General features: G+C 37.2%; 1 protein-coding gene across 1 annotated transcript in view; it reads left to right on the forward strand.

Moving 5' to 3' along the window:
* Positions 1 to 21,325, forward strand: part of LOC125631379 (macrophage mannose receptor 1) — an 85,660-nt gene that overhangs the window by 38,151 nt on the left and 26,184 nt on the right. Inside the window, exons 12-21 of the mRNA XM_048838008.2 lie at positions 474 to 673; positions 1,269 to 1,390; positions 3,543 to 3,630; positions 5,003 to 5,147; positions 7,155 to 7,196; positions 7,290 to 7,453; positions 8,639 to 8,706; positions 10,647 to 10,747; positions 15,254 to 15,396; positions 18,403 to 18,517. Coding sequence (XP_048693965.2) covers positions 474 to 673; positions 1,269 to 1,390; positions 3,543 to 3,630; positions 5,003 to 5,147; positions 7,155 to 7,196; positions 7,290 to 7,453; positions 8,639 to 8,706; positions 10,647 to 10,747; positions 15,254 to 15,396; positions 18,403 to 18,517 — 1,188 coding nt within the window. The remainder of the gene's footprint in view (positions 1 to 473; positions 674 to 1,268; positions 1,391 to 3,542; positions 3,631 to 5,002; positions 5,148 to 7,154; positions 7,197 to 7,289; positions 7,454 to 8,638; positions 8,707 to 10,646; positions 10,748 to 15,253; positions 15,397 to 18,402; positions 18,518 to 21,325) is intronic.

A 21,325-nucleotide genomic window follows, 5' to 3' on the forward strand; every position in this document is an offset into this window, starting at 1 on the left:
ACATAAGACCCCGTGGTTAGCCTTTATGTTCAAATGCTTTTGATGCATATTGAAAAATGCCCATTGGCTTTGGTAAATCATACAAGGTATGTGTAAAAGAACTATGGGCCAAATATATACAGACACTGCAGTCATCAAAAGGGACCAAAACCGGGATCAGTTAAAACTGAGAACAAAGCACCAAAAACATAAGCCTCTACCACTTGAGTTCAGAGGAAAACTGTAGTTGTTAGAGAATAGAAGGTTGTGAAGCTGCTAGGGCCAGCCACTAAAAGGTAACAGGATGATATGTATTGACGAAGTATACTAGACATGTATGTACCTCAAATTCACTGAATGACCTTTGTGAGTTGAAAATTATCCATTTGAACATGTGCAGAAATATAACTCGTTTATATTAGGCCAATACTCAAAGTTCATGACGTTCGAGGTGATACACCGTTTGGCTTTCACTTCTTTTTATATGTATAAAGGACGAAAGTCAGGCTGTGTTGCCATGAGGACTGGACTTGCCGGGGGATTATGGGATGTTGTGAAATGTGAGGAAAAGGCAAAATTTCTCTGCAAACAGTGGGCTGAGGGAGTTACACGTCCACCTATTCCAACAACAACTCCTGCCCCCACATGCCCGGAAGGATGGGATTCAAACAATCGTATTACTTTCTGCTTCAAAGTAAGTACAGCAAAAATTCTGCATTAATATAGACTCTGTACATGTTTGAAACATAGAAATGCAAAGAACTTAAACAATAATGACTTCCACGCAGACTAGACATGTCTACATTTTCTCTCCCTCCTGATAGGATCTCTGAGAGTTTTGTAAACAGGATTTACAAGATATAGGTAGGGGTCACCTCACCCATCACTGAAATGCAGACACCGTGACGCCAGTAGCTATTTAATAATACACAACAATAGGCAAGAGAGGCTCGCAACTGCTCCCTTCACTTCTCACCTCTGGTGTTCAAACCCAACTTTTCTTCTCCCACATCTCTAAGTCCTATTAAATTTTAGACTGTTTTTTCCCTCATTGTTTGTATTATAGTAGAGGTTGGTCTCACCAGTGCCCTCTGCTAGCTGTGGCTCAAATGTCTGCATGTCAGATTCTGTGTACAAGGCATTCTGTAATCTGTATAACACATTTTAAATTTTATACCGTCTGCTTTTTGATTTGTTAGATTGACATCATACCATAGGGGAAATAGCTCATGTTTTTGATTCTGTGATGCATACAGTATATCTCTGATTTTAAAATATACTCTCATTAGCCTTTTTCAAGAGAACAAAAGAAAACATGGTTGGAATCTCAAGATTTTTGTAGAGCTGTAGGAGGAGATCTGGCCACCATTAATGGTAAAGAAGAACAATATGTTATTTGGCGTTCTGTAGTGTGAGTATCTATCTACATTATGGTTATTTTTTCACTTTCTCCATTAAATGAGAAAAAAATGCCTTTTGATCCTTCCTGCAATAGTTGGTTTCAGCTAAATATTCATACTTTGGTACAATATTTGTCATCCAATTTAAAATATTTTAGAATTGTAATATTTACAATTAGTTAGGGATTCCAAAAGTGTAATGAATTAATGAATTGGTGTACTTTTGTCTGCGTATTATTTGGGAATTTATAAAATTGCCACAGAGGTAATTTGGTACAACATATGAAAATTTATGAAGAAGGAGAAAAATGTTCACATAAAACTGGTCAAGATTTTTATTGTTCCCTAGCTCTAACTAACCAGGTAGCTGAAACAATTTCAAAGAGTTTTGCTCCTATGCAGTGAATGTGAATGCAATTACTTGGTCTGTATTAAGGGAACTCGTAACATAGGGTAATACATTATCAATGTGATCAAATGTATTTTTTAAGTAAAGCAGCGTGCACATCCCAAAACAGGGTTTTCTACTAATTGCTTCTGGAAACAATCCCCTTGTATTCCAAAACACCTAAATCAAGTATTATTGGCCAAATTTTCAAAGAGGCCTTAAATTATGCTTGTAAATTTTGTATGTGCAGGTTAGAGCTCTGGACCTGATTCAAAGGCCATTGAAGTCAAAGTCTTATCATTGATGTCCCCAGGCTTTAGAATACGTTGTGAATGCAGATAGGATAGTTACTCAGTTTTCTACTTTACTGCATGTGGAAATGCAAGCTGTGTGTGTAACTTCCAGAGGCAATTTTAGAGACCATCTTAACTTTCCATTATTAAGACACTGTTTTACCACCATTATTTTCATTAATGATCACTATATATAATATACTGAGCAATAAACAACTTTGAGTTTTCAATAATTTTACATGCATAAAAATACTGCATTTTTACCTGATTAAAATAAAAAGTTCCCCTTTTCTGCTCCTGCTCTGTTGTTGGCCTTATTGGGCAGGACAGTTTGTATGCAATTTGATTCCTTTGAAATAAATAAATAGCAATAAAATCCCAACCATATATTTACATTATAAATGCTGACATACAAACTGCATATCTTCTGGTATATGGGAATACAAGTATATTCGATGTATGTACTCCTGTGCTTAAGGAGAGAGATGTTGTTTTGGGTGCCTCACCCCATCCCCATCTTCATTAAAGGAAAAACCAACAGAGTGTGGGCAGCTGTGAGCTAGTGGGCTGAGTCCATGCCTGGGATATGTGGATTTTATTGTAGTCTTGATCTGATTCATTATGTGACTGTCAAAGATCCTGAATGGATGGGTTGGCTCCATCCATTCAGGACCTTTGACCGTCACACTAGTGCTCCAGTCAATAAGGTTAAAGTACTTTATTGATTCGGCCCCTCCCCAACTTGGGGGAAAAAAGGCCAGAACAACATTAAAACAAACAGTCAAAACTCCCCAGTGGGGAAGTTGTCAACATTTACAGTTTGACTAGGTAAATTTCAGGCCATTTTTTTTAATGGTATTTAGCTGCCTAAAGATGCAGGTAGGGACCTAATACGATTTTCAAAAGTGCATAACTTTTATTGCAAGTCTAACTCATTTAGACACTTCTGAAAATCCCACTAGACACCTATGTGCATCATTAAACGCCTAAAAACCTTTGTTAATCTGCCCAAATACCTACTGGCTAGCCCTAGCCCCACTTTGTTCTTGACTCTTTGTTCTCCTCTTTATACCATTTGTACAATTTCTTGCTGCAGCGCAATCACAGTAAAATCACACCTGAAGTTAAACCAGTGAGACTTTATCATGTAGATAAGTCTTCACACTCATTGTTTCAATCAGAAAGTTTCATTGGGCCAGTATATGGTAACTCAGCATTTGGGACCTCTCCTATTCAGAAATGTGACTCGGTATTTCAGTGCTATCTACCAGTCCACAGATGATCCTAGCAGTTGTAAATAGTTAATTTTAAATGATCAGGTTACAGATTCTCAATATTCAGATACTTTTCCAACAGATTTTAGGAGTATTTTCACAGAAAGTTTATGAAACTTCTTGATGTGATTTACATTTTTGAATCTTATTTCATATAAAAATGTTTCTCTTGTTTCTCTTTAATCTGTCTATATATCTTGTGTTTTAGGAAAAATGGATACTATCATCAGAAATTCTGGATAGGTTTATACTATTTGAATCCTGATGATGGATTTGCTTGGAGTGATGGGTCTCCAGTGAGTGATTTAGTTATTCCCCAGTTGTTTCCCCCCCCTCCCGACTCTGTAATTCTCATGCTTTTTAAAATAATTTTATTCCTGGTCATATTCCTGAACCCCTATTAAGCTGTCATGTGCAAGGCTGAGAAATAGCTATCCTATAGCCAGATTTTGTGTACAAGACACTATTTTTTTGGCAAAATGTGTTTAAAATAAAAAATGAAAAATAAAAGTGACTAATATGACTATAAAGATAGTCTGTGTACACAGAGGTATAGTCACAAAAGAGAAATTGCTCTGACTTCCCTATAGGAAGGAGATTTTTTTAATGTCTGTTTTTTGCCTGTCCATTTTTGGTGATGAAGGCTTGGTGAAATTGGTGTAGTTGTAAAATATAACAATGGTAGTTTAAAATATTGTCTGTAACACCTAGAGCCATGGATTGCTGCCCCTTTACCCTTCTGTTCTGTAAAAATTAAAAGGAATAAAACATAAGAGGAAATAGCTTACATCTTGTAAATTTACCCTTTTCCAGAGCTAATTTAGTACCTGATCCTGCAGAGTGCTGCACTTGATAGGTCATATTACTTGTATTCCAGTGTAACTCTGTTGAAGCCAAGGTGTAAAACTGAAGTAAATGTAGTGAATTTGGTTTTGTGTGTGTATTTTCCAGTAGAACTGGTTAAAAAAAGTAAAAAGGAAATTCAACAGAACATTTTTCATTTGGAAAATATGATTTTGTTGAAATTTAAATATTTTGTGGGAATATTTTGATTTCAATGCAATTTTAGCTGGAAAATTTTTTGAAAAGAATCTGAAGAAGAGCTCTGGGTAAGCTCTAAAGCTTATCTCTCTCACCAACAGAAGTTGGGCCAATAAAAGATATCACCTCACCCACCTTGTCTCTCTAAAAAGAATAATTTAGACTCTTTGTTTTGTTTCAATAAGGTAAAATGTTTTGTTTCAATTTTGTTTCAGTTCATTTTGTTTTGACTTTTATATTGCATTAAATATTAATGCTGTTATATTTTATTTAATATGTTATCATAATATTTCAACATCATAAAAACAAAACATTTTGCCTTCTCAAAACAAAGTATTTTGATGTTCTCAAAATGTTTTGATGTTTCTGAATAATTGTGGGGGTTTTTTCGGAATTTCCATTCTGCAAGAAATTTAGAAATTTTGACTTTTCATCCCAATTCAGAATGTGAACAAATTTTGAAATGTCAGAATTTCCCACAGAATAGAAATTCCATTTTTCTGACCAGCTTTATCTTCCATCTTGACACTGGAAATCCAACTTGGGTCTCTCTGGTTTTCCTGCTGCAATGAAGTTGCTATCTCTTTCTATGAAGAAAATAGTAATACAATTATATTTCCACTATAGATGATATATACAAACTGGGCCTATGGAGAACCCAATAATTATCAAGGAATGGAACTTTGTGCAGAACTCAGTGGAGATTCCAGCATGTTATGGAATGACAGGCACTGTGACTATGTATATGACTGGATCTGTGAAATAAAGAAAGGTATAATTACTTCCACTTTTAAATAAGAACAATAAACAAAACACAAGAAATGCATTTTTTGTCTAATTTAAAAAAAATAGTTTTGACTTCAGAATGTCACACGCAAGAAGTGAAATAAGAACAGTGTGAGGGTATTAATTCATCAGTCTTCATTAAATTTAGAGATATAGAATATCTAAGGGGTGTCCTGGTATTAAGTCCATGAGTCTGCCTTACTTTTTTTCATGCCCTAAGGAAGGGAGTGGGATTCTTGATTTTCATTCATTTTATTCTAACAGGCACAGCTTTAATATTGAATTTCAAATTGAATTCAAATTTTCCCTTTTCATTTGTTCATGCTTTTCTCCAACAAATTCCTTTTGGATTAATATTTTCTGAGGTTTGATTTAAGTTTACTGGAAAGTTTCTTTTTCCTCGGGTCATTTCAATCATTTTTCTGGGCTTGTAAAATGTGAAAAATTGGTTCTCCTCTGCATCTTCAAATTAGGCCTTTTTTGGCCAGATAACTGAAGCTAAATATTGTAAATTGTGGTTATTTTGCGCATCTCTATTTTGAGATCCAAGATTCTTGAAGCCAAACTGAAGAAAATCAATTCCATAGTTTTAAAGCCACTGTGCATAAGCAGTAGGATTTTTCTGGCATATGCAGTAGAATTTTTCTATTTCAGCTGCTGAACCAAATTCCTTCAAACATGGTTTGATTTTTAGGTCTCAGAAATCTGCAAAACAAATGACATTTGAAGAAAAAAAGGTCAGTAGCTTTAAAGTTATGGCAACAGGTAAACATACCCAGAATTAGGATGACCTTATCAAATGCGTCCTGAATGTGTTGAACTCAAATTTTGGATGGCTGGCAACTTTATTAAGGAATTCTTTTTTCTTATGGCATCAAGCCAAAAGCTCCAAATCAAGGAAACTTCAAGTTCTAGAAGCAGCATACATAGCTAACTTTAAGTATTTCAGTGACTGCTTCAGCAATTGCCTCATCACAGCCTTTTGTTTAGGGAGAGCGTAGAGTGAAGGTCACATTTCAGATGAATGAGAGCAAAAAGTTAGACCAGAAAGATCCGCTTCTGATGGGTAAAGAAATTTCTGGGAAATTCAATAGGAAATGTCACTAAAAGGTTAACACTTTTGAGATTCTATTTACTCAGCAAGGAAAATGACTAAAAACAGATGACATAGAGAGACATCAAGTGTAGTGGAAAGTCATTTTCTGTAGTGCCAGCTATCAGGAAAATCCATGATATGAATAACAAAGCTCAGAGAGTACCTGTGGCCTAACATTTATGCTACTGAGAAATCATCAGGAAAGTGTTAAACTCCACTGCAGTATATTGTGAGAGTTCTTTTTTCAGCTGGTACTATGCATGAACTGAAAAATTTCACAAAAAATTTGAAAAATTGTTTTCATTTTACAGGATTTGAAATGGACCCGTTGTAAAGCATATTTTTGCAACATTTTTCAAGTGGAAGTTTTATCAAAAACCTTACCTAAATGGTTAACATCTTTCATTTTCTGAAAACCCAGTTTCAGTAAATGAAAAATGTCATCATGGTTTTTGATAATATTTTCTATTTAAAAAAAAAATCAATTTTTTAAACAAAAACTGAGAGAAAAGGCCATTTTTCAATGAAAAAACTTCATCTGAAAAACGTTAAACCTAATAATACCTGTTGAGGGTTGTGCCTAGTTTGCCTCTTGTCTTTCACTGCACATACTAGTTTGCATACAAAATCAAAACTAAAAGGAGGCGTAGAAGCTTTCGCAGAGCAGGACAAGCATCTGCTGTGCCCCATGCCTCTCAAAACAGTTATAATTCAATTCTGACACACATTAAATTGGTAACTTACAGTGTATTTTGTATATATAAAGAATAACTGGAATCTAGTGCTTTGTTTTCTTTAAACTTTACCATATAAACTTGAGTATGGGCTGGAGTCGGGGGAGAGGTTGTGCTACGTGGCTATGTGATGTATTACATGTGGTTTTATTTTATTTTACAGGAGCAAAAGTAAAACCTGAACCAACGGAGCCTCCTAGTCCCAGTGAGTTTTTTTTAGTAATGTATTTTAATAATTATAATGAGAATAATATGTATGATAGGGACAATAAATATGGCCTCATTATTTACCTTACAGAATATAAAGTCACAGATGATGGATGGATTATACAAGAAGACAAGCAGTATTATTTCAGCACAGAAAGTGTTCCCATGGAAAAAGGCAGGGAGTTTTGCAAGAAGAATTTTGGAGATCTTGTTGTCATCGAGGGTGACAGTGAAAGAAAGATGCTGTGGAGATATGTGAGCAAACCAGGCCTTGCTTCAGCAATTAGTAATCTAGTACAGTGAACATGGTCACAGAATATTTCTCCTAAGAGCCTGATTCACTACTATGTCATTCCAGTTTTATGCCTGTGAAATGAATGAAGTTACATTGTCATAAAACTGCAATAATGCAGTGGTGAATTAGGCCTTTAATTGGCAAACTGGTCAAGAGAGGGACTGTCACTGAACTGTGTTAGCAATTGCTAGTGGATCTTAAACTTTAATTTGAATCAATTTATGGCTATAAATCAGCTTTTTAACAAGAACCAAATTGCTCCGCAAAATAACAATTGCCAGAGTTAGCCACTGCTTCACTTGTCAGTCTCAAAAGAACTGAATAAAGTGGAAGTTTTCACTGAAAAGATGGGCAGGATCTGGCCTGAAATTACTGAGCTGCTAAGTTGCTTGACAACTTCAAAATATTCTGAGGCATGGATCCTGCAGAGCTGGAGATCTTCAGTGCAGTACTCCAGATAAAATCAAAGCCTCATGGTCTTGTTGGTTTCAGCTTGTGTGTGTGTGACAGAGAGAGAAATAAAAGTGGAATTGCCAACCAACAGGTCTGTCCCCTATCTCTCAGCATTGTATGACTGGCGAAATCTTGAGAGGGAAGTGAGAATTTGGGGCATAGATTGAGACCCAGGGAAGAGCTTGTTTACCCTGAGTGATTAGGAAATTTGGGGTAAATTCTCCTGTAGCCTATGAGTTGGTCTCCATTTTATAAAATCAGCAATGTGCTTATAAGGCAGACTTTCATTAAATAACAATTTTGCTCAACTGACTAAAGAGCAATACTGAAAAAAGATGAAGGATCTATCTCGAATTTAATCCAAATCATAGGAGAGAGAATGTCCGTCACTAGAAATTTCTCTAGATATTAAATCCAACAACCTTGAAGGGAAACTGAAATAATTACTCCATGTGATGGCTACCCTCTTGGTCAATATATTGGGGATTGAACTGGGTACCTCCAGAGCTAAAAGCATGAGCTGCTATGACTTAAGCTAAAGAGCCGAAACTCTATTGCTGTGGGATGAAACAATTTATATCCTCTGTGGATCAGCACAGACGGGGACCTGTAACTCACTCTCCAGGCAGTTACACTAAAATATTTTTGATTTATAAAGAGGAAAGTGTTTAAGTTTTATCTTTTTGTTTTAGATCTTGAAAAATGGCAAAGAAGATGCATATTTCATTGGTTTAGAACTGAGTTTGGATAAACAGGTTAGGTAAGTAAACAAGCAACATCAAAGCTAGTAACATACTGTAGTGAAACAAGTCTTATACTGGACAAAGCTGTGATTATAGAGAACTTTAGGGTGAAATTGTGGCCCCATCAAAGTCATTGAGACTGTTTTGCCATTGACTTCAGTGAGACCATGATGTCACCCTTAGTGTTTCCATTACTGAGGGTTGTAAAAATTTACTCTGAACTAAATATTGGCATAAAGATCTCAGTTCACAAGCATATTTCATTCAAAATTTTTAGAAAATCCCACATTAATTATTTATTATAGCATTTCTATATGATTGGTCACAATAATGGCTACTTTACATTTTCTGTAGCTGGAGGGGTGGGAGCGGGGGAATGGAGTTGAATTTTGCTCTTAGTTACGCCATTGCTCTGAATCTTACAAAGTAAAACCACACTGAGGAATTTAAAAGAATATTTATCTATTGATACCGGGCCAAATTCTGCCCTCATAGAAGACCAACTTCCAATGAAATCAGTGATGTTTTTCCATTGACTCCAGAGGGAGTTGGGTCAGGCTCTTAAACCCTTGCAAATCCATTAATTCCGTAAGAATATTAGAACATTAACCTTTTTAAAAAAAATAACCTTTTTAAAACAAAAAAAGAAGAAAAGTTCAGTAGTTCTGATGGATTTTGAAAAGTTGTACTTTGCCATTTGTTTTAAGATTAGTAGTGCATCCCAAAAGATATTTTAATTGAAGAGACAGCCCTGAGTTTTGAAGTTCTACAAGATATACATCTTTTTTTTAATTTGACTGGATTAGATCAATACAATTTCAGTTTACACCCATCTCTAGTTAACTCAAAAGAAAAAATGATTTTTTTTTTAAAAATAGCTGTTACTTAGAAGTAAAAGAAAAAGTGATGCTGGAGATAAAGCCTGGATTGGGGGGAAATGGGAGTGTCTGGATTCTGCTGTGCCATGCTGATCCCTAGCTTCCATAGTGGTCCTTTGGCTACATTCAGAATTGTCCTGGGTCCCAGGATTGGGAGGTACAGAGGTGTATTACTACTGCACAAATTAGGGGCAAAACTCAGCTGTAACGCAAGGTCTGTGCCTTTGTAGAAACAGTAGGTTTGTTTCTCACTCGTTACTTTTCAACAAAGTTCATAGTTATATATAAGTACTTACTACCATATCTTCCTTCCTTGCAGGGGGGCACCATGTATAATGATCCTTTTTGGCCAGCAGTTACCACACCGTTGTCTGAAATATTGCAGTCTTTTCCTGTATTAAAATAGGAAATACTTAACATATTCGATGAAGTGAGCTGTAGCTCACGAAAGCTTATGCTCAAATAAATTGGTTAGTCTCTAAGGTGCCACAAGTACTCCTTTTCTTTTAACATATCTTAGGTTTCTTATGATGGTAACTGTTGACTTTTTCATAGAAATCACTGTATGCACCTTATCATGTCTTTGTAGTTGTGTTTTTTCTGTATTAGTCATTATATAATTTGAAATCAGTCAGTTGTTTACAGAAAAATAAAACACAAAAGAAAATAGGCAAGGAGCTAGAATATGAACCATAGTCGCCAACACACTTGGACTGCCTTGTGCTGCTCTAGCAAGGCAGCTAAGCCATGTTTATAGCTGCTTTGCATCACCAGACCTGTGCCAAAGCAGCTGGAATGTGTTAGGAAATATATCCAGATATTTAAAAAGAAAGTTAGTAGATCTATAGATACAGAATAAACACAGGGATAATCAAAGTAAAAATATATAAAACGTATTTTCTCTTCTCAGTTAAGTCTTTAGCCTTCTCATAGCATTTAATGTTAATGGAAGTTGGACAAGTAAAGCGCTCTACACTAAGTGGTCGATAGACTTCTTCAACATTTTGCAAAATGATTTTTTGTAACATGGAAGCAAATAAATGTATTCATAAATAGGTTCTGTTTTGTCTGATTTTAAGCTGGATGGATGGAACCCCTGTGAATTTCTTAGCATGGGCAGCACATGAACCCAACTTTGCAAACAATGATGAAAACTGTGTAGTCATGTATAAAAACTTAGGTGAGTAATATGACATTTCTAGATTTAATTTTTTTTGTGTGTGTAGGTCATTAATTTTTCCTTCTGTGGTTTATTTCTTGCTGCTTCTTTTTTCTTTTTTTTTTTAGAGGTATTACAAAAAATTAACTTTCTTCATATGTGTTTGTATTGTATCCAGCACAATGGGACCTAACAGCGGCCACTGGGCATGGCTGCTATATAAATATATAATAATTATTATTATTGTTGTTATTAACTGAGCTAATGTGGTACTAAGAAATCATGTTGATGACATAAATAACAAAATCTTCAAACCTTTCCATTGCCTTTCATCTTAAGGACATAAGAATGTCCGTGCTGGGTCAGACCAGTGGTCTGTCTTCTGATAGTGACCTGTGCAGGTGCTTCAGAGGGAATGAACAGAAAAGGGCAATTATCAAAGGATCCAGCCCATGTCATGCAGTCTCAGCTTCTGGCAGTTGATGGTTTAGAGACACCTGGAGCATGAGATTGCATCTCTCACCATCTTGACTAAAAGCCATTGATAGATCTATTCTCCATGAATTTACACATTCTTTTTGAACCCAGTTATATAGTTTTGGCTTTCATAACATCCCCTGGCTGACTGTGCATTGTGTTTTTTTTAAACCTGCTGCCTGTTAGTCCCTTCCATATTCACTTTCTCCACCCCATTCATGATTTTATCATATCCCCCCATCATCATCTCTTTTCTAAAATGAACGGTCCCACTCTTTTTCATCTGTCCTTGTATAGAAACTGTTCCATACCCCTAATCATTTTTGTTGCCCTTCTCTGTACCTTTTCCAATTCTAATATATCTTTTTTGAGATGGGACTACCAGAACTGCACACAGCATTCAAGGTGTAGGAATATTCCTAGATTATGATATTTTCTGTTTTATCATCTCTTTAGCTATCCATCCCTTTCCTAATGCTTCCTAACATTGTTGGCTTTTTTGACTGCCACTGCACATTGAGTAGACGTTTTCAGAGAACTGTCCATAATAACTCCAAGATCTCTTTCTTGAGTAGTAACAGCTAATTTAGACCCCACCATCTTGTATTATTGGGATTATTTTTTCCAATGTGCATTATTTTTCACTTATCAACATTGAATTTCATTTGTCATTTTGTTACCCACTCACCCAATTTTGTGAGATTCCTTCGTAACTCTTTGCAGTCTGCTTTGGACTTAACTATCTTGAGTAATTTTGTGTTACCTGCAGACTTTGCTACCTCACTGCTCACTCCTTTTCCCAGATCATTTATGAATAAATTGAACAGCACAAGTCCCAGTACAGATCACTGGGGGAGTCCACTATTTACCTGTTCCCATTGTGAAAACTGACCATTTATTCCTACCTTTTGTTTCCTATCTTTTCGCCAGTTACTGATCCATGAGAGAACCTTCCCTCTTATCCCTTGACCGCTTACTTTGCTTAGAAGCCTTAGGTGTGGTATTTGCCAAAGGCTTTCTGAAAGTCCAAGTACGCTAAATGAAGTGGATCACCCTTGTCCACATGCTTATTGACACCTTAAGAGAATTCTAATATATTGGTGAGGCATGATTTCCCTTTACAAAAGCCATGTTTGCTCTTTTCCAACATATCTTGTTCATCTGTGTGTCTGATAATTCTTTAGTACAGTTTCAACCAATTTGCCTGATATTCATTCAAGAGTCCTGACAGGTATATAACCTTTTGGTCCTGGTGACTTATTATTTATCAATGCATTCCAATACTTCCTCAATTGACACCTCAATCTGGGACAGTTCCTCTGATTTGCCACCTAAAATGAATGTTTGGGAATCTGCCTCATGTCCCAAAGACCAATGTAAAGAATTCTCTGTAACAGCCTTGATTTCCTTAAGAGCTCTTTTAGCACCTCAGTCATTTATTGGCCCCACTGATTGTTTGGCAGGCTTCCGGCTTCTGAGCAACTTAAAAAAAAATTGCTGTTTGTTATTGGGTCTTTTGGTAGTTGCTTTTCAGATTTTTTTTTTACTTGCCTAATTACACATTTGCAGAGTGCTTATGGACAGAGTTTATGCTCCTTTCTATTTTCCTCAGTAGGATTTGACTTCCTATTTTTAAAGGGTGCACTTTTGCCTCTAACTGCCTCTCCGACTCTGCTGTTTAGCCACGATGGCATTTTGTTGTTGTTCTCTTTCTGTTTTATTTTTTTTGTTTTATATGGGATGTACATTTAGTTAGTCCCTCTATTATAGTGGTTTTTAAATAGCTTCCATGCAACTTGCAGGCATTTCATCCTTGACTGTTTCTATTAATTACCATTTAGTAAGTGTCCTCATTTTTGTGTAGTTTCCCTTTTTCAAGTTAAATGCTTCTATTGTGGGTTTCTTTGGTATTTTCTCCACTACAAGGATGTTAAATTTAATTACATTATGGTCGCTATTACCAAGTGGTCCAATTATATTCACCTCTTAGACAAGATCCTGTGCTCCAACTTAGGACTAAATCAACAATTTTCTCTCCTCTTGTGGGTTCCAGGGCTATTTGCTCCAAGAAGCAATCATTAAAGGTGTGTAGAAATTTTACCTCTGGGGCCCTTCCTGAGGTAACATAGACCCAGTCGATATGGGGATAGTTGAAATCCCCCATTGTTACTGGGTTTTCTGTTTTTTTTAGCCTCTCTAATCTCCCTGAACCTTTCACAATCACCATTACCATATTGGTCAGCAGTACATTCCTACTGCTATACACTTACCATTTAAGCATGGAATTTCTATCAATTGAGATTCTATAGTACAGTTTGATTCATTTAAGATTTTCACTATATTTGACCTTATGCTTTCTTTCATGTATACTGCCACTTTCCCACCACAGTGAGCCTTCTCTGTCATTGCTATATATTTTGTACCCTGCTATTACCATGTTCTGTTAATTATCCTCATTCCACCAAGTTTCTGTGATGCATATTATATCAATGTCCTCATTTAATATCAGGTTTCAGAGTAACAGCCGTGTTAGTCTGTATTCGCAAAAAGAAATGGAGTACTTGTGGCACCTTAGAGACTAACCAATTTATTTGAGCATAAGCTTTCGTGAGCTACAGCTCACTTCATCGGATGCATACTGTGGAAAGTGTAGAAGATCTTTTTATACACACAAAACATGAAAAAATACCTCCTCCCACCCCACTCTCCTGCTGGTAATAGCTTATCTAAAGTGATCACTCTCCTTACAATGTGTATGATAATCAAGGTGGGCCATTTCCAGCGCAAGGTAACCTATTTCCCCTTGTTTTTTCCTCCTCCCCCCCCCGCCCCCGACATTCTTGTTAAACCCTGGATTTGTGCTGGAAATGGCCCACCTTGATTATCATACACTTTGTAAGGAGAGTGGTCACTTTAGATAAGCTATTACCAGCAGGAGAGTGGGATGGGGGAGGTATTTTTTCATGGTCTGTGTGTATAAAAATATCTTCTACACTTTCCACAGTATGCATCCGATGAAGTGATCTGTAGCTCACGAAAGCTTATGCTCAAATAAATTGGTTAGTATCTAAGGTGCCACAAGTACTCCTTTTCTTTTTATTTAATATCAGGCACTCAAGTTTGCCCATCTTAATGTTTAGACTTCTAACATTTGCATACAAGCACTTATAATATTTGTCAGTATTTAGGTGTCTGTCTTCATATGATGTAATTGAATGGGACTCTTTTTCATCTGACTTTTTCTTTTCATTTCCTAAGTATTTTATCAACTTCTGTCCTAGCCTCTATATTTCGATATAGTGTGTCCCCTTTAATAAATACTCCCAAGATCTGTGTCTATCCAAACTATGTGCTCCTCTGCACCTGTTGGCTTCCCCCCAGCCTATGCTATAAAAAAAGACAAAGTTTTCAATTTTACATGCCAACTATCTGGTTCCGTTTTGGCTTAGGTGGAGCTCATCCTTCCTGTATAGGCGCCTCCTTTCCCAAAAGCTTCCTCAGTTTTGTATAATCACTTACACATATGCAAAATGGGTTTTAAATGCCACCAGACACAATGGTGGCAATGTACACTACTTTGGCAGAGATGTAAAATACTACACAAATTGTGAGGCACTGACTCTTACTGTTAATATCCTTCAAATAATAGCACTGTAACTAATGTAACTATATTGAAATAATTTTTCATGCAACAGACATGGGGTGGGATATATTCAGTGTAGCTGTAGCCATGTCGGTCCCAGGATATTAGAGAGACAAAGTGGATGAGGTAATATCTTTTATCGGACCAACTTCCGTACTTTGAATCGTCCCTTAGAATATGTGCTAACCACTTACGTTAAATAATCAGATCCATCTTGCAGTTAGCTGTAACACTCAGAGTACCTTTCCAGACCTGAAGAAGAGTTCTGTTTGGCTCAAAAGCTGGTCTCTCTCACTAACAGAAGTTGGTCCAATAAAAGATATTACCTTACCCACTTTGTCTCTCATGGGATGGGTATTCATGACAAATGTGAGTCTCACCCAGTTATGTATTTATCTCATATTCAGGATTATGGAATGATATAAACTGTGGTTATCCAAATCCTTATATATGTGAAAGGCACAACAGTTCCATTAATGCAACACTTTCTCCTACAACATCTTCACCGCCAGGAGGATGTCCAGAAACTTGGCTTTTGTTTCAAAATAAGGTACAGTAACATATCCACAATGTGTTTGTATTTTAGACAGAGGAATTATGCATTTTTATATTTATTATTATGATACAGTACTGGAGAAAGAGGGCTGGATTTTCACGAAGAGAGGCCTTAGGTCTGCATACGTTATTCATTAATTCATTATTCATTGCATGCAAAGGGGATTATGGCACGCATGACATGTTCATTTGTGATGAAATTGTATGCAAGCAACTTTCTTTACAAAAATATGCACCATTTAATGAAAAACAGGGTCTGATTTTTTCAGTTATTGGTTGGTTGAGCTATTCTGGTAATTAATAAAACCATATTTAAATCCTTTAGGAAATAAATCAGGGGATATAAGCAGTGTAAGTTGCTGTAAGTCTTACGTACCTTTCACACGGGAATGATCCTGGTAGAATTTAATGTGTATATTTAACTGAATTTCCACTTTTTTCGGATTGTTGCTTTTTTTGGAGATTTATTAGATAACTGCAAGGGAGTGTCAGCATCAGCCCTGAGCAGAGCATATGAAGAAGCCCATCAGAGCGTATTAGAGAAACTGTTCTGAACAGTAGATCATTTTGTTCAACAAATAACTTCTCTTCAGAATCCCTGCTCCCATTCCTCCAGGGGCTTAATTCATTCTGCAAGAGACTATGAATGTAGATGTTGTGTATGACTTTTAATACATTGGATTTTTTGTGTGTTTTTGTTTGTTCTTTTGCTAAGGTGGTGCTATATTACCTCTCCACGCTGATCCAGTGCGGCTTTACACATGTTATGCTAATCCAGTTTTCTGTGTCAGTGTTAGGACATTCAGCAGAGATAGAACTGGAATTTCAGGACCCGATTCTGATCTCAATTGCAGAGGTGTAAATCCAGTCTCAGTGGTGTTTCTTTGGATTTACACCGGTGTAACTGAAATCAGAATCTGGCCCTTAGTGTTCAGAATCGTGAATGAACGCCACGAGCATCAGGAACTTGTGAAAGCAAAGTCATTAGTGGTGTTGCCACAGCTGTATCCTAACAACTGCAAAGTCAAATCTCTCTAATAAAGATTTCATAAGCCTGATAGGAAGAATCTCCTATTCTAGTCCTAAAAGCACTACTGCATTCAAATTCATGTGGCAAGTGTCAATATACTTCCTATCCATTAAGTAAACTACCTGATAATTGCTATCTCTAATTAGATGAATATATGAACTTGGGAGCTTTCTCCGATGAGACCCAGAATCATACTTTTAATTCACACAAGTAGTCTTCACAACTTCTATAACAGTAATTTCCAAAGTGAATTCAAGACAGATTTCTTCCTTCTATCAAGTATCAAAATAGAATCTGTAGGAATACTGACAATGGAAAGCAGAGAAGTCACATGTCCAGTATTGAAATCTGTTAGGCAGCCTTGTGGCCATCAGTATCTAAATTCACCAAATTCTACGTTGGTCATCTAATCTTTAGCCAGTACCACTTTTTGGCACAAGTCGTCTCCATATCTCAGTGCTCAGGGGAAGATAGAAGATACATATACTACCTTATTTTGGATGTCCATGTTTCAAGGATGATCCTGCTTCCCTTGCTGGAAGCATACTGGTGTAAAATCCCATTGTAACAGATCTGTGGAACTTGGTATGGTGAAGAATAGGAAAACTTATGTATGTTTACTTGAAAATGTCCATCCTGAAAATAATAAGATTCACAGATCCAGTCCACCCCGGAGACAGAGTTGGAAATTCACAAACAAAGTTTCAGGTTTGCTTCTTTAGGGAAAATTACCTCCATGTTCCACAATAGGAGAAACTATGCTTTTTCTTCCAAGTATAGTTAACACAATCAGTAACGTATGAACGCAAAATGGAATTACCCTGACCCTGGAAGTTGTATCAGTTGGACGGAACTTCAAGAAACAGACTTCGGGGGGGGAGAAGAAAACCTGGATTTGTGCTGGAAATGGCCCACCTTGATTATCATACACATTGTAAGGAGAGTGATCACTTTAGATAAGCTATTACCAACAGGAGAGTGGTTTTGGGGGGGAGAGAAAACCTGGATTTTTGCTGGAAATGGCCCACCTTGATTATCATACACATTGTAAGGAGAGTGATCACTTTAGATAAGCTATTACCAGCAGGAGAGTGGGGCGGGGGGGAGAGAAAACCTTTTGTAATGATAAACACCCATTTTTTCATGGTCTGTGTGTATAAAAACATCTTCTGTATTTTCCACAGTATGCATCCGATGACATGAGCTATAGCTCACGAAAGCTTATGCTCAAATAAATTGGTTAGTCTCTAAGGTGTCACAAGTACTCCTTTTCTTTTTGCGAATACAGATTAACACAGCTGTTACTCTAAAAGAAACAGACTGTTTCTCTGCTGCCAGTGACTGACAGGTCTAGCTCTGTCCCCAAGTTCCAAGCAGGCTGAAGTACACATTGTAGCAGATCTGTTGACATTATTACTTGAAAAAAGAATGTTTCAGGTCAACACAGATACTTTTTCTGTTCCACAATGTACTACCAGGACTTCTTGTGCAAATTTCTACCGGACATTTCTTTTAAAAAATGTATTTATTTGCATTTTATCACAAAAATCACTGCTTTGTTCTGTGATTCAACCTATGCTTTGTATCGTTAAAGACACACACACAAGCTGCTTTCAATCATTGTGTAGCTCACCAAATATAGGCAGCTGGCCTATAAAAGCAGCCAGCTTCTGCTTTTTGTTTAAGCTGATTTCAGATCAAATCTGGTTAATACATTTTCTTTAACAACATACTTTTTTGGCATCCATATTTTTACTTTTCACTTTATAATCAACTGCATCACCTCAAAAACCTCATTCTAAATGGTTTTTTTTTCATAAACTTTTTGTAGAACACAGTTTAGCATTCCTATGCAAAGCTTTCACCTTCCTACTTGAACATGGCAGTCATGTTAATTCAAAAAGAATGGCTTCCTATCTGCAGGGAGTATTGCAGCAAGTAAAATATTTACATGATTTATTCTTATTTCAGTGTTACAAAATGTTTGGCTCAAATGAAGATGAGCGCCTGTCATGGCATGCTGCACGAACAGCTTGTATGAATTTAGGCGGAAATCTAGTTACCATCCCAAATGAACAAGTGCAAGGTACTGTACCAGATATCATTCAATTAATGTAAAGAATTATAAATGCAAATTTAAAGTGTAAATCTTCAGCAGCAGTAATATATTGTACTATTTTTTGTTGGTCACTGATTACATATAGAATTAAGAAAAATTTTAGTTACGTGAGAGAAATGTATATTTGAAAGCATATACTGTAGATATGAGTGCCGCTATATATTTTTTAGTAGTAACAAAAAGCTGCTAGGACCAAGTTACCATTCTGTCTGGTTGGGGGACTGATTTGATTACTGTGTTTGAGATTTGTTATACGCAATTATTGTTATTTATCTGACAACTTTTAAAGATTGTCACCTGTAAATTTAATCAGTTGAGAATTTTCCTCCAAGTCACCCCCTCCCCTTCTGACTTTTTTGCTTCGTAATGACTGTACTGTTGCTAGCTTCCCAATCCATTGTGCCAGAAAAGTAACACCGGGACTGTGTGAAGCTTCTAACAGCAAAGCATTTTTACAGCTGAAGTGACCCAAAACTGATACGAACTCTCCTGCTGCTGAGGACAAGTCCATCTCAAACTGCTTCAACTCCTAGTGTTGCTCCACTGGAAATAAGTTACTTTGCACTTCTTTTGGGGAGCTACAGGGTGGGACAGCACATGCAGAAAACAAAAAGAAAGTGAAGCAGGAAAATGTGACACAGTCAGAGAAAGGGAAAGAGTTGTAAATGGATTAAAACACATAAGAAAATGTGAGAAATGCCCACACCAGAGGCACTAGAATCCAGGCGGTGCCTCCCTCCCTCCCCTGCCATGTGGCTCTGGGGCAAAATTGCAGAGAGCAGCCAGCCAGAAATGGGAAGCAGCTAAAGCAGGGACCTCTGGACATTCCAGTCAGAACTGCTGAATGTTCTGTGACTTTCTCTGCCCTGTGCTGATTGGCTAATTGCTCCAACCATCCCTCTCCCTCCTCACACTTCACTCCATACCTGCCGTGTCCCCCTCCCCCTCTTCCCTTCCCTTTCATTTTCATTTAGCTGCCCCCCCAACAACAACTTCCCCCCATCTTCCTGTACCATCGGATGCCTCTTGTTTTATACTTAGATTGTTTAAACTTTTTGGGAGATGGATTGTTTTTTTGTTCTGTGTTTGTACAGAGCCTAGCACGGAGGAGTCCTGGTCCATGATGGCGGCTCCGAGGCACTACAATAATACAAATAATAAAGAACAACAACAAAGATAGGAAAAATGACTTTGAAAAACAGCTACTGCACCAAAGCAATAGATATGAAATTATGAAATTAAAAGAGCACAAATGGACAGACAGAGCCATAGTGAGAGAAGTAAATGAGGTTATATTCTGATATGTTCACAGTTACGTTACTGTAAAATCAGAGTAATTCCATTACCTTCATACTAATGTATGATTTTCCATGGTGGAGAAAATCAGACTCCCAGTGCGGAAAAAATTAGGGATCAAATATGACTGATCAAAATGTGGTTGAATTCCCTCCAAGGGAAACATTCCTATTGTGACCACATTGTACAGATTCCTGAAAGGTTGCTTATGCACAAGGGTTGAATTCTAGGTAAGAAACATACGAACAGTAGAACTGGTGGGACAAACCAATATTATTACTGGCAACAGAAGTGTGCAAGGAAGGGTTGATTTCCCATTGCACTTCCCAGCAGGACAACAGTACTAAGGTTTGGCACGCAAACCTACAGGTTTTATTCCTGGCAGGATAAGGCACAGGTGATGTTCATATTAAGAAAATTTTGGAGGACACCCAGCTGGGAGAACAGAGAAACAAAAATGGCTATTAATTCAATGAGAAGAGTAAGCTCCTGGCTGAAACTCTAAAAGCTGGTTAAGGTTAGCTTTGTGATAATCACCTGTTCCTGACCAGACAAAAGAACAGAGCTGAGGCTTGTGTACGCTACAACTTTAAGTCTGTGACAAGTTAGTGAGATGGTTGGCTCTAAATTTGGTTTATGTCTGCACAAAATATGATTGATGCTGTGTTTGTAACTTTGGCAGTCAACCATGTTTCAGTCTTGCTAGGGGAGGATTTTGGGCCATGGTTGTCTTCCAATAACCAGAACACTATTATTTTGCTGAGTGGATGACAGCCATTTATCTGTGTAACCAGTTTGGTTGGTCCTCTTCCTTTCCAGCTCTCTGTGCAGTAGGACAACCCAAAATACTTTGCTGATCATGCTACTCATGCCGCTGTTTGTGCATATCCTTTCTGCATTCTATCACTGGCTGAGGCAGTTTGGGGTACCTACCTAGATTTTTCCAGAATGCAGAAATACAAATGTGGGTAGGCAACGTGGCAGGCGCAGATGCACGAGTGTGGTTGGCACATAGTTGTGTTTTCCACAAAAGAGCATTTACATTTAACTCAACCATATTGTAATCAGCTTAGGTGGAAGTATCAGCAACTGGTATAAAAACATGAAGGAACTTGTAATGTGAATGGGTCCCAGTGGTCCCCCAAGCAAACAAGGGGCAGGGGAGTGAGGGCAGTCAGGGCAGCATATGTTTCAAACACAAGATACTTGTTGACCCTAAAGCAAATATTTTTGATCATTTCCAGAGATGTGATTTCTAGCTTCAGTGCCAGCCGCAGCATCTCTTAAGTAAACCTTAGCAACAAAGATTGATGCGCATATATCACACCTGTTCTTCATAAACTCTGCTGGCTTCCCGTTTGCTTCAGAGCAGATTTCAAAATCCTGGTCATAGGCTATAGGGCACTTGATGGAATAAGACCTAGGAACCTCAGAGGGGCAGCTTTACTTATCTGCTGTTGAGACTATTACTGTACTTGG

This window comes from Caretta caretta, chromosome 2, assembly GCF_965140235.1.
Source record: "Caretta caretta isolate rCarCar2 chromosome 2, rCarCar1.hap1, whole genome shotgun sequence".
Taxonomy (NCBI): Eukaryota; Metazoa; Chordata; order Testudines; family Cheloniidae; genus Caretta; species Caretta caretta.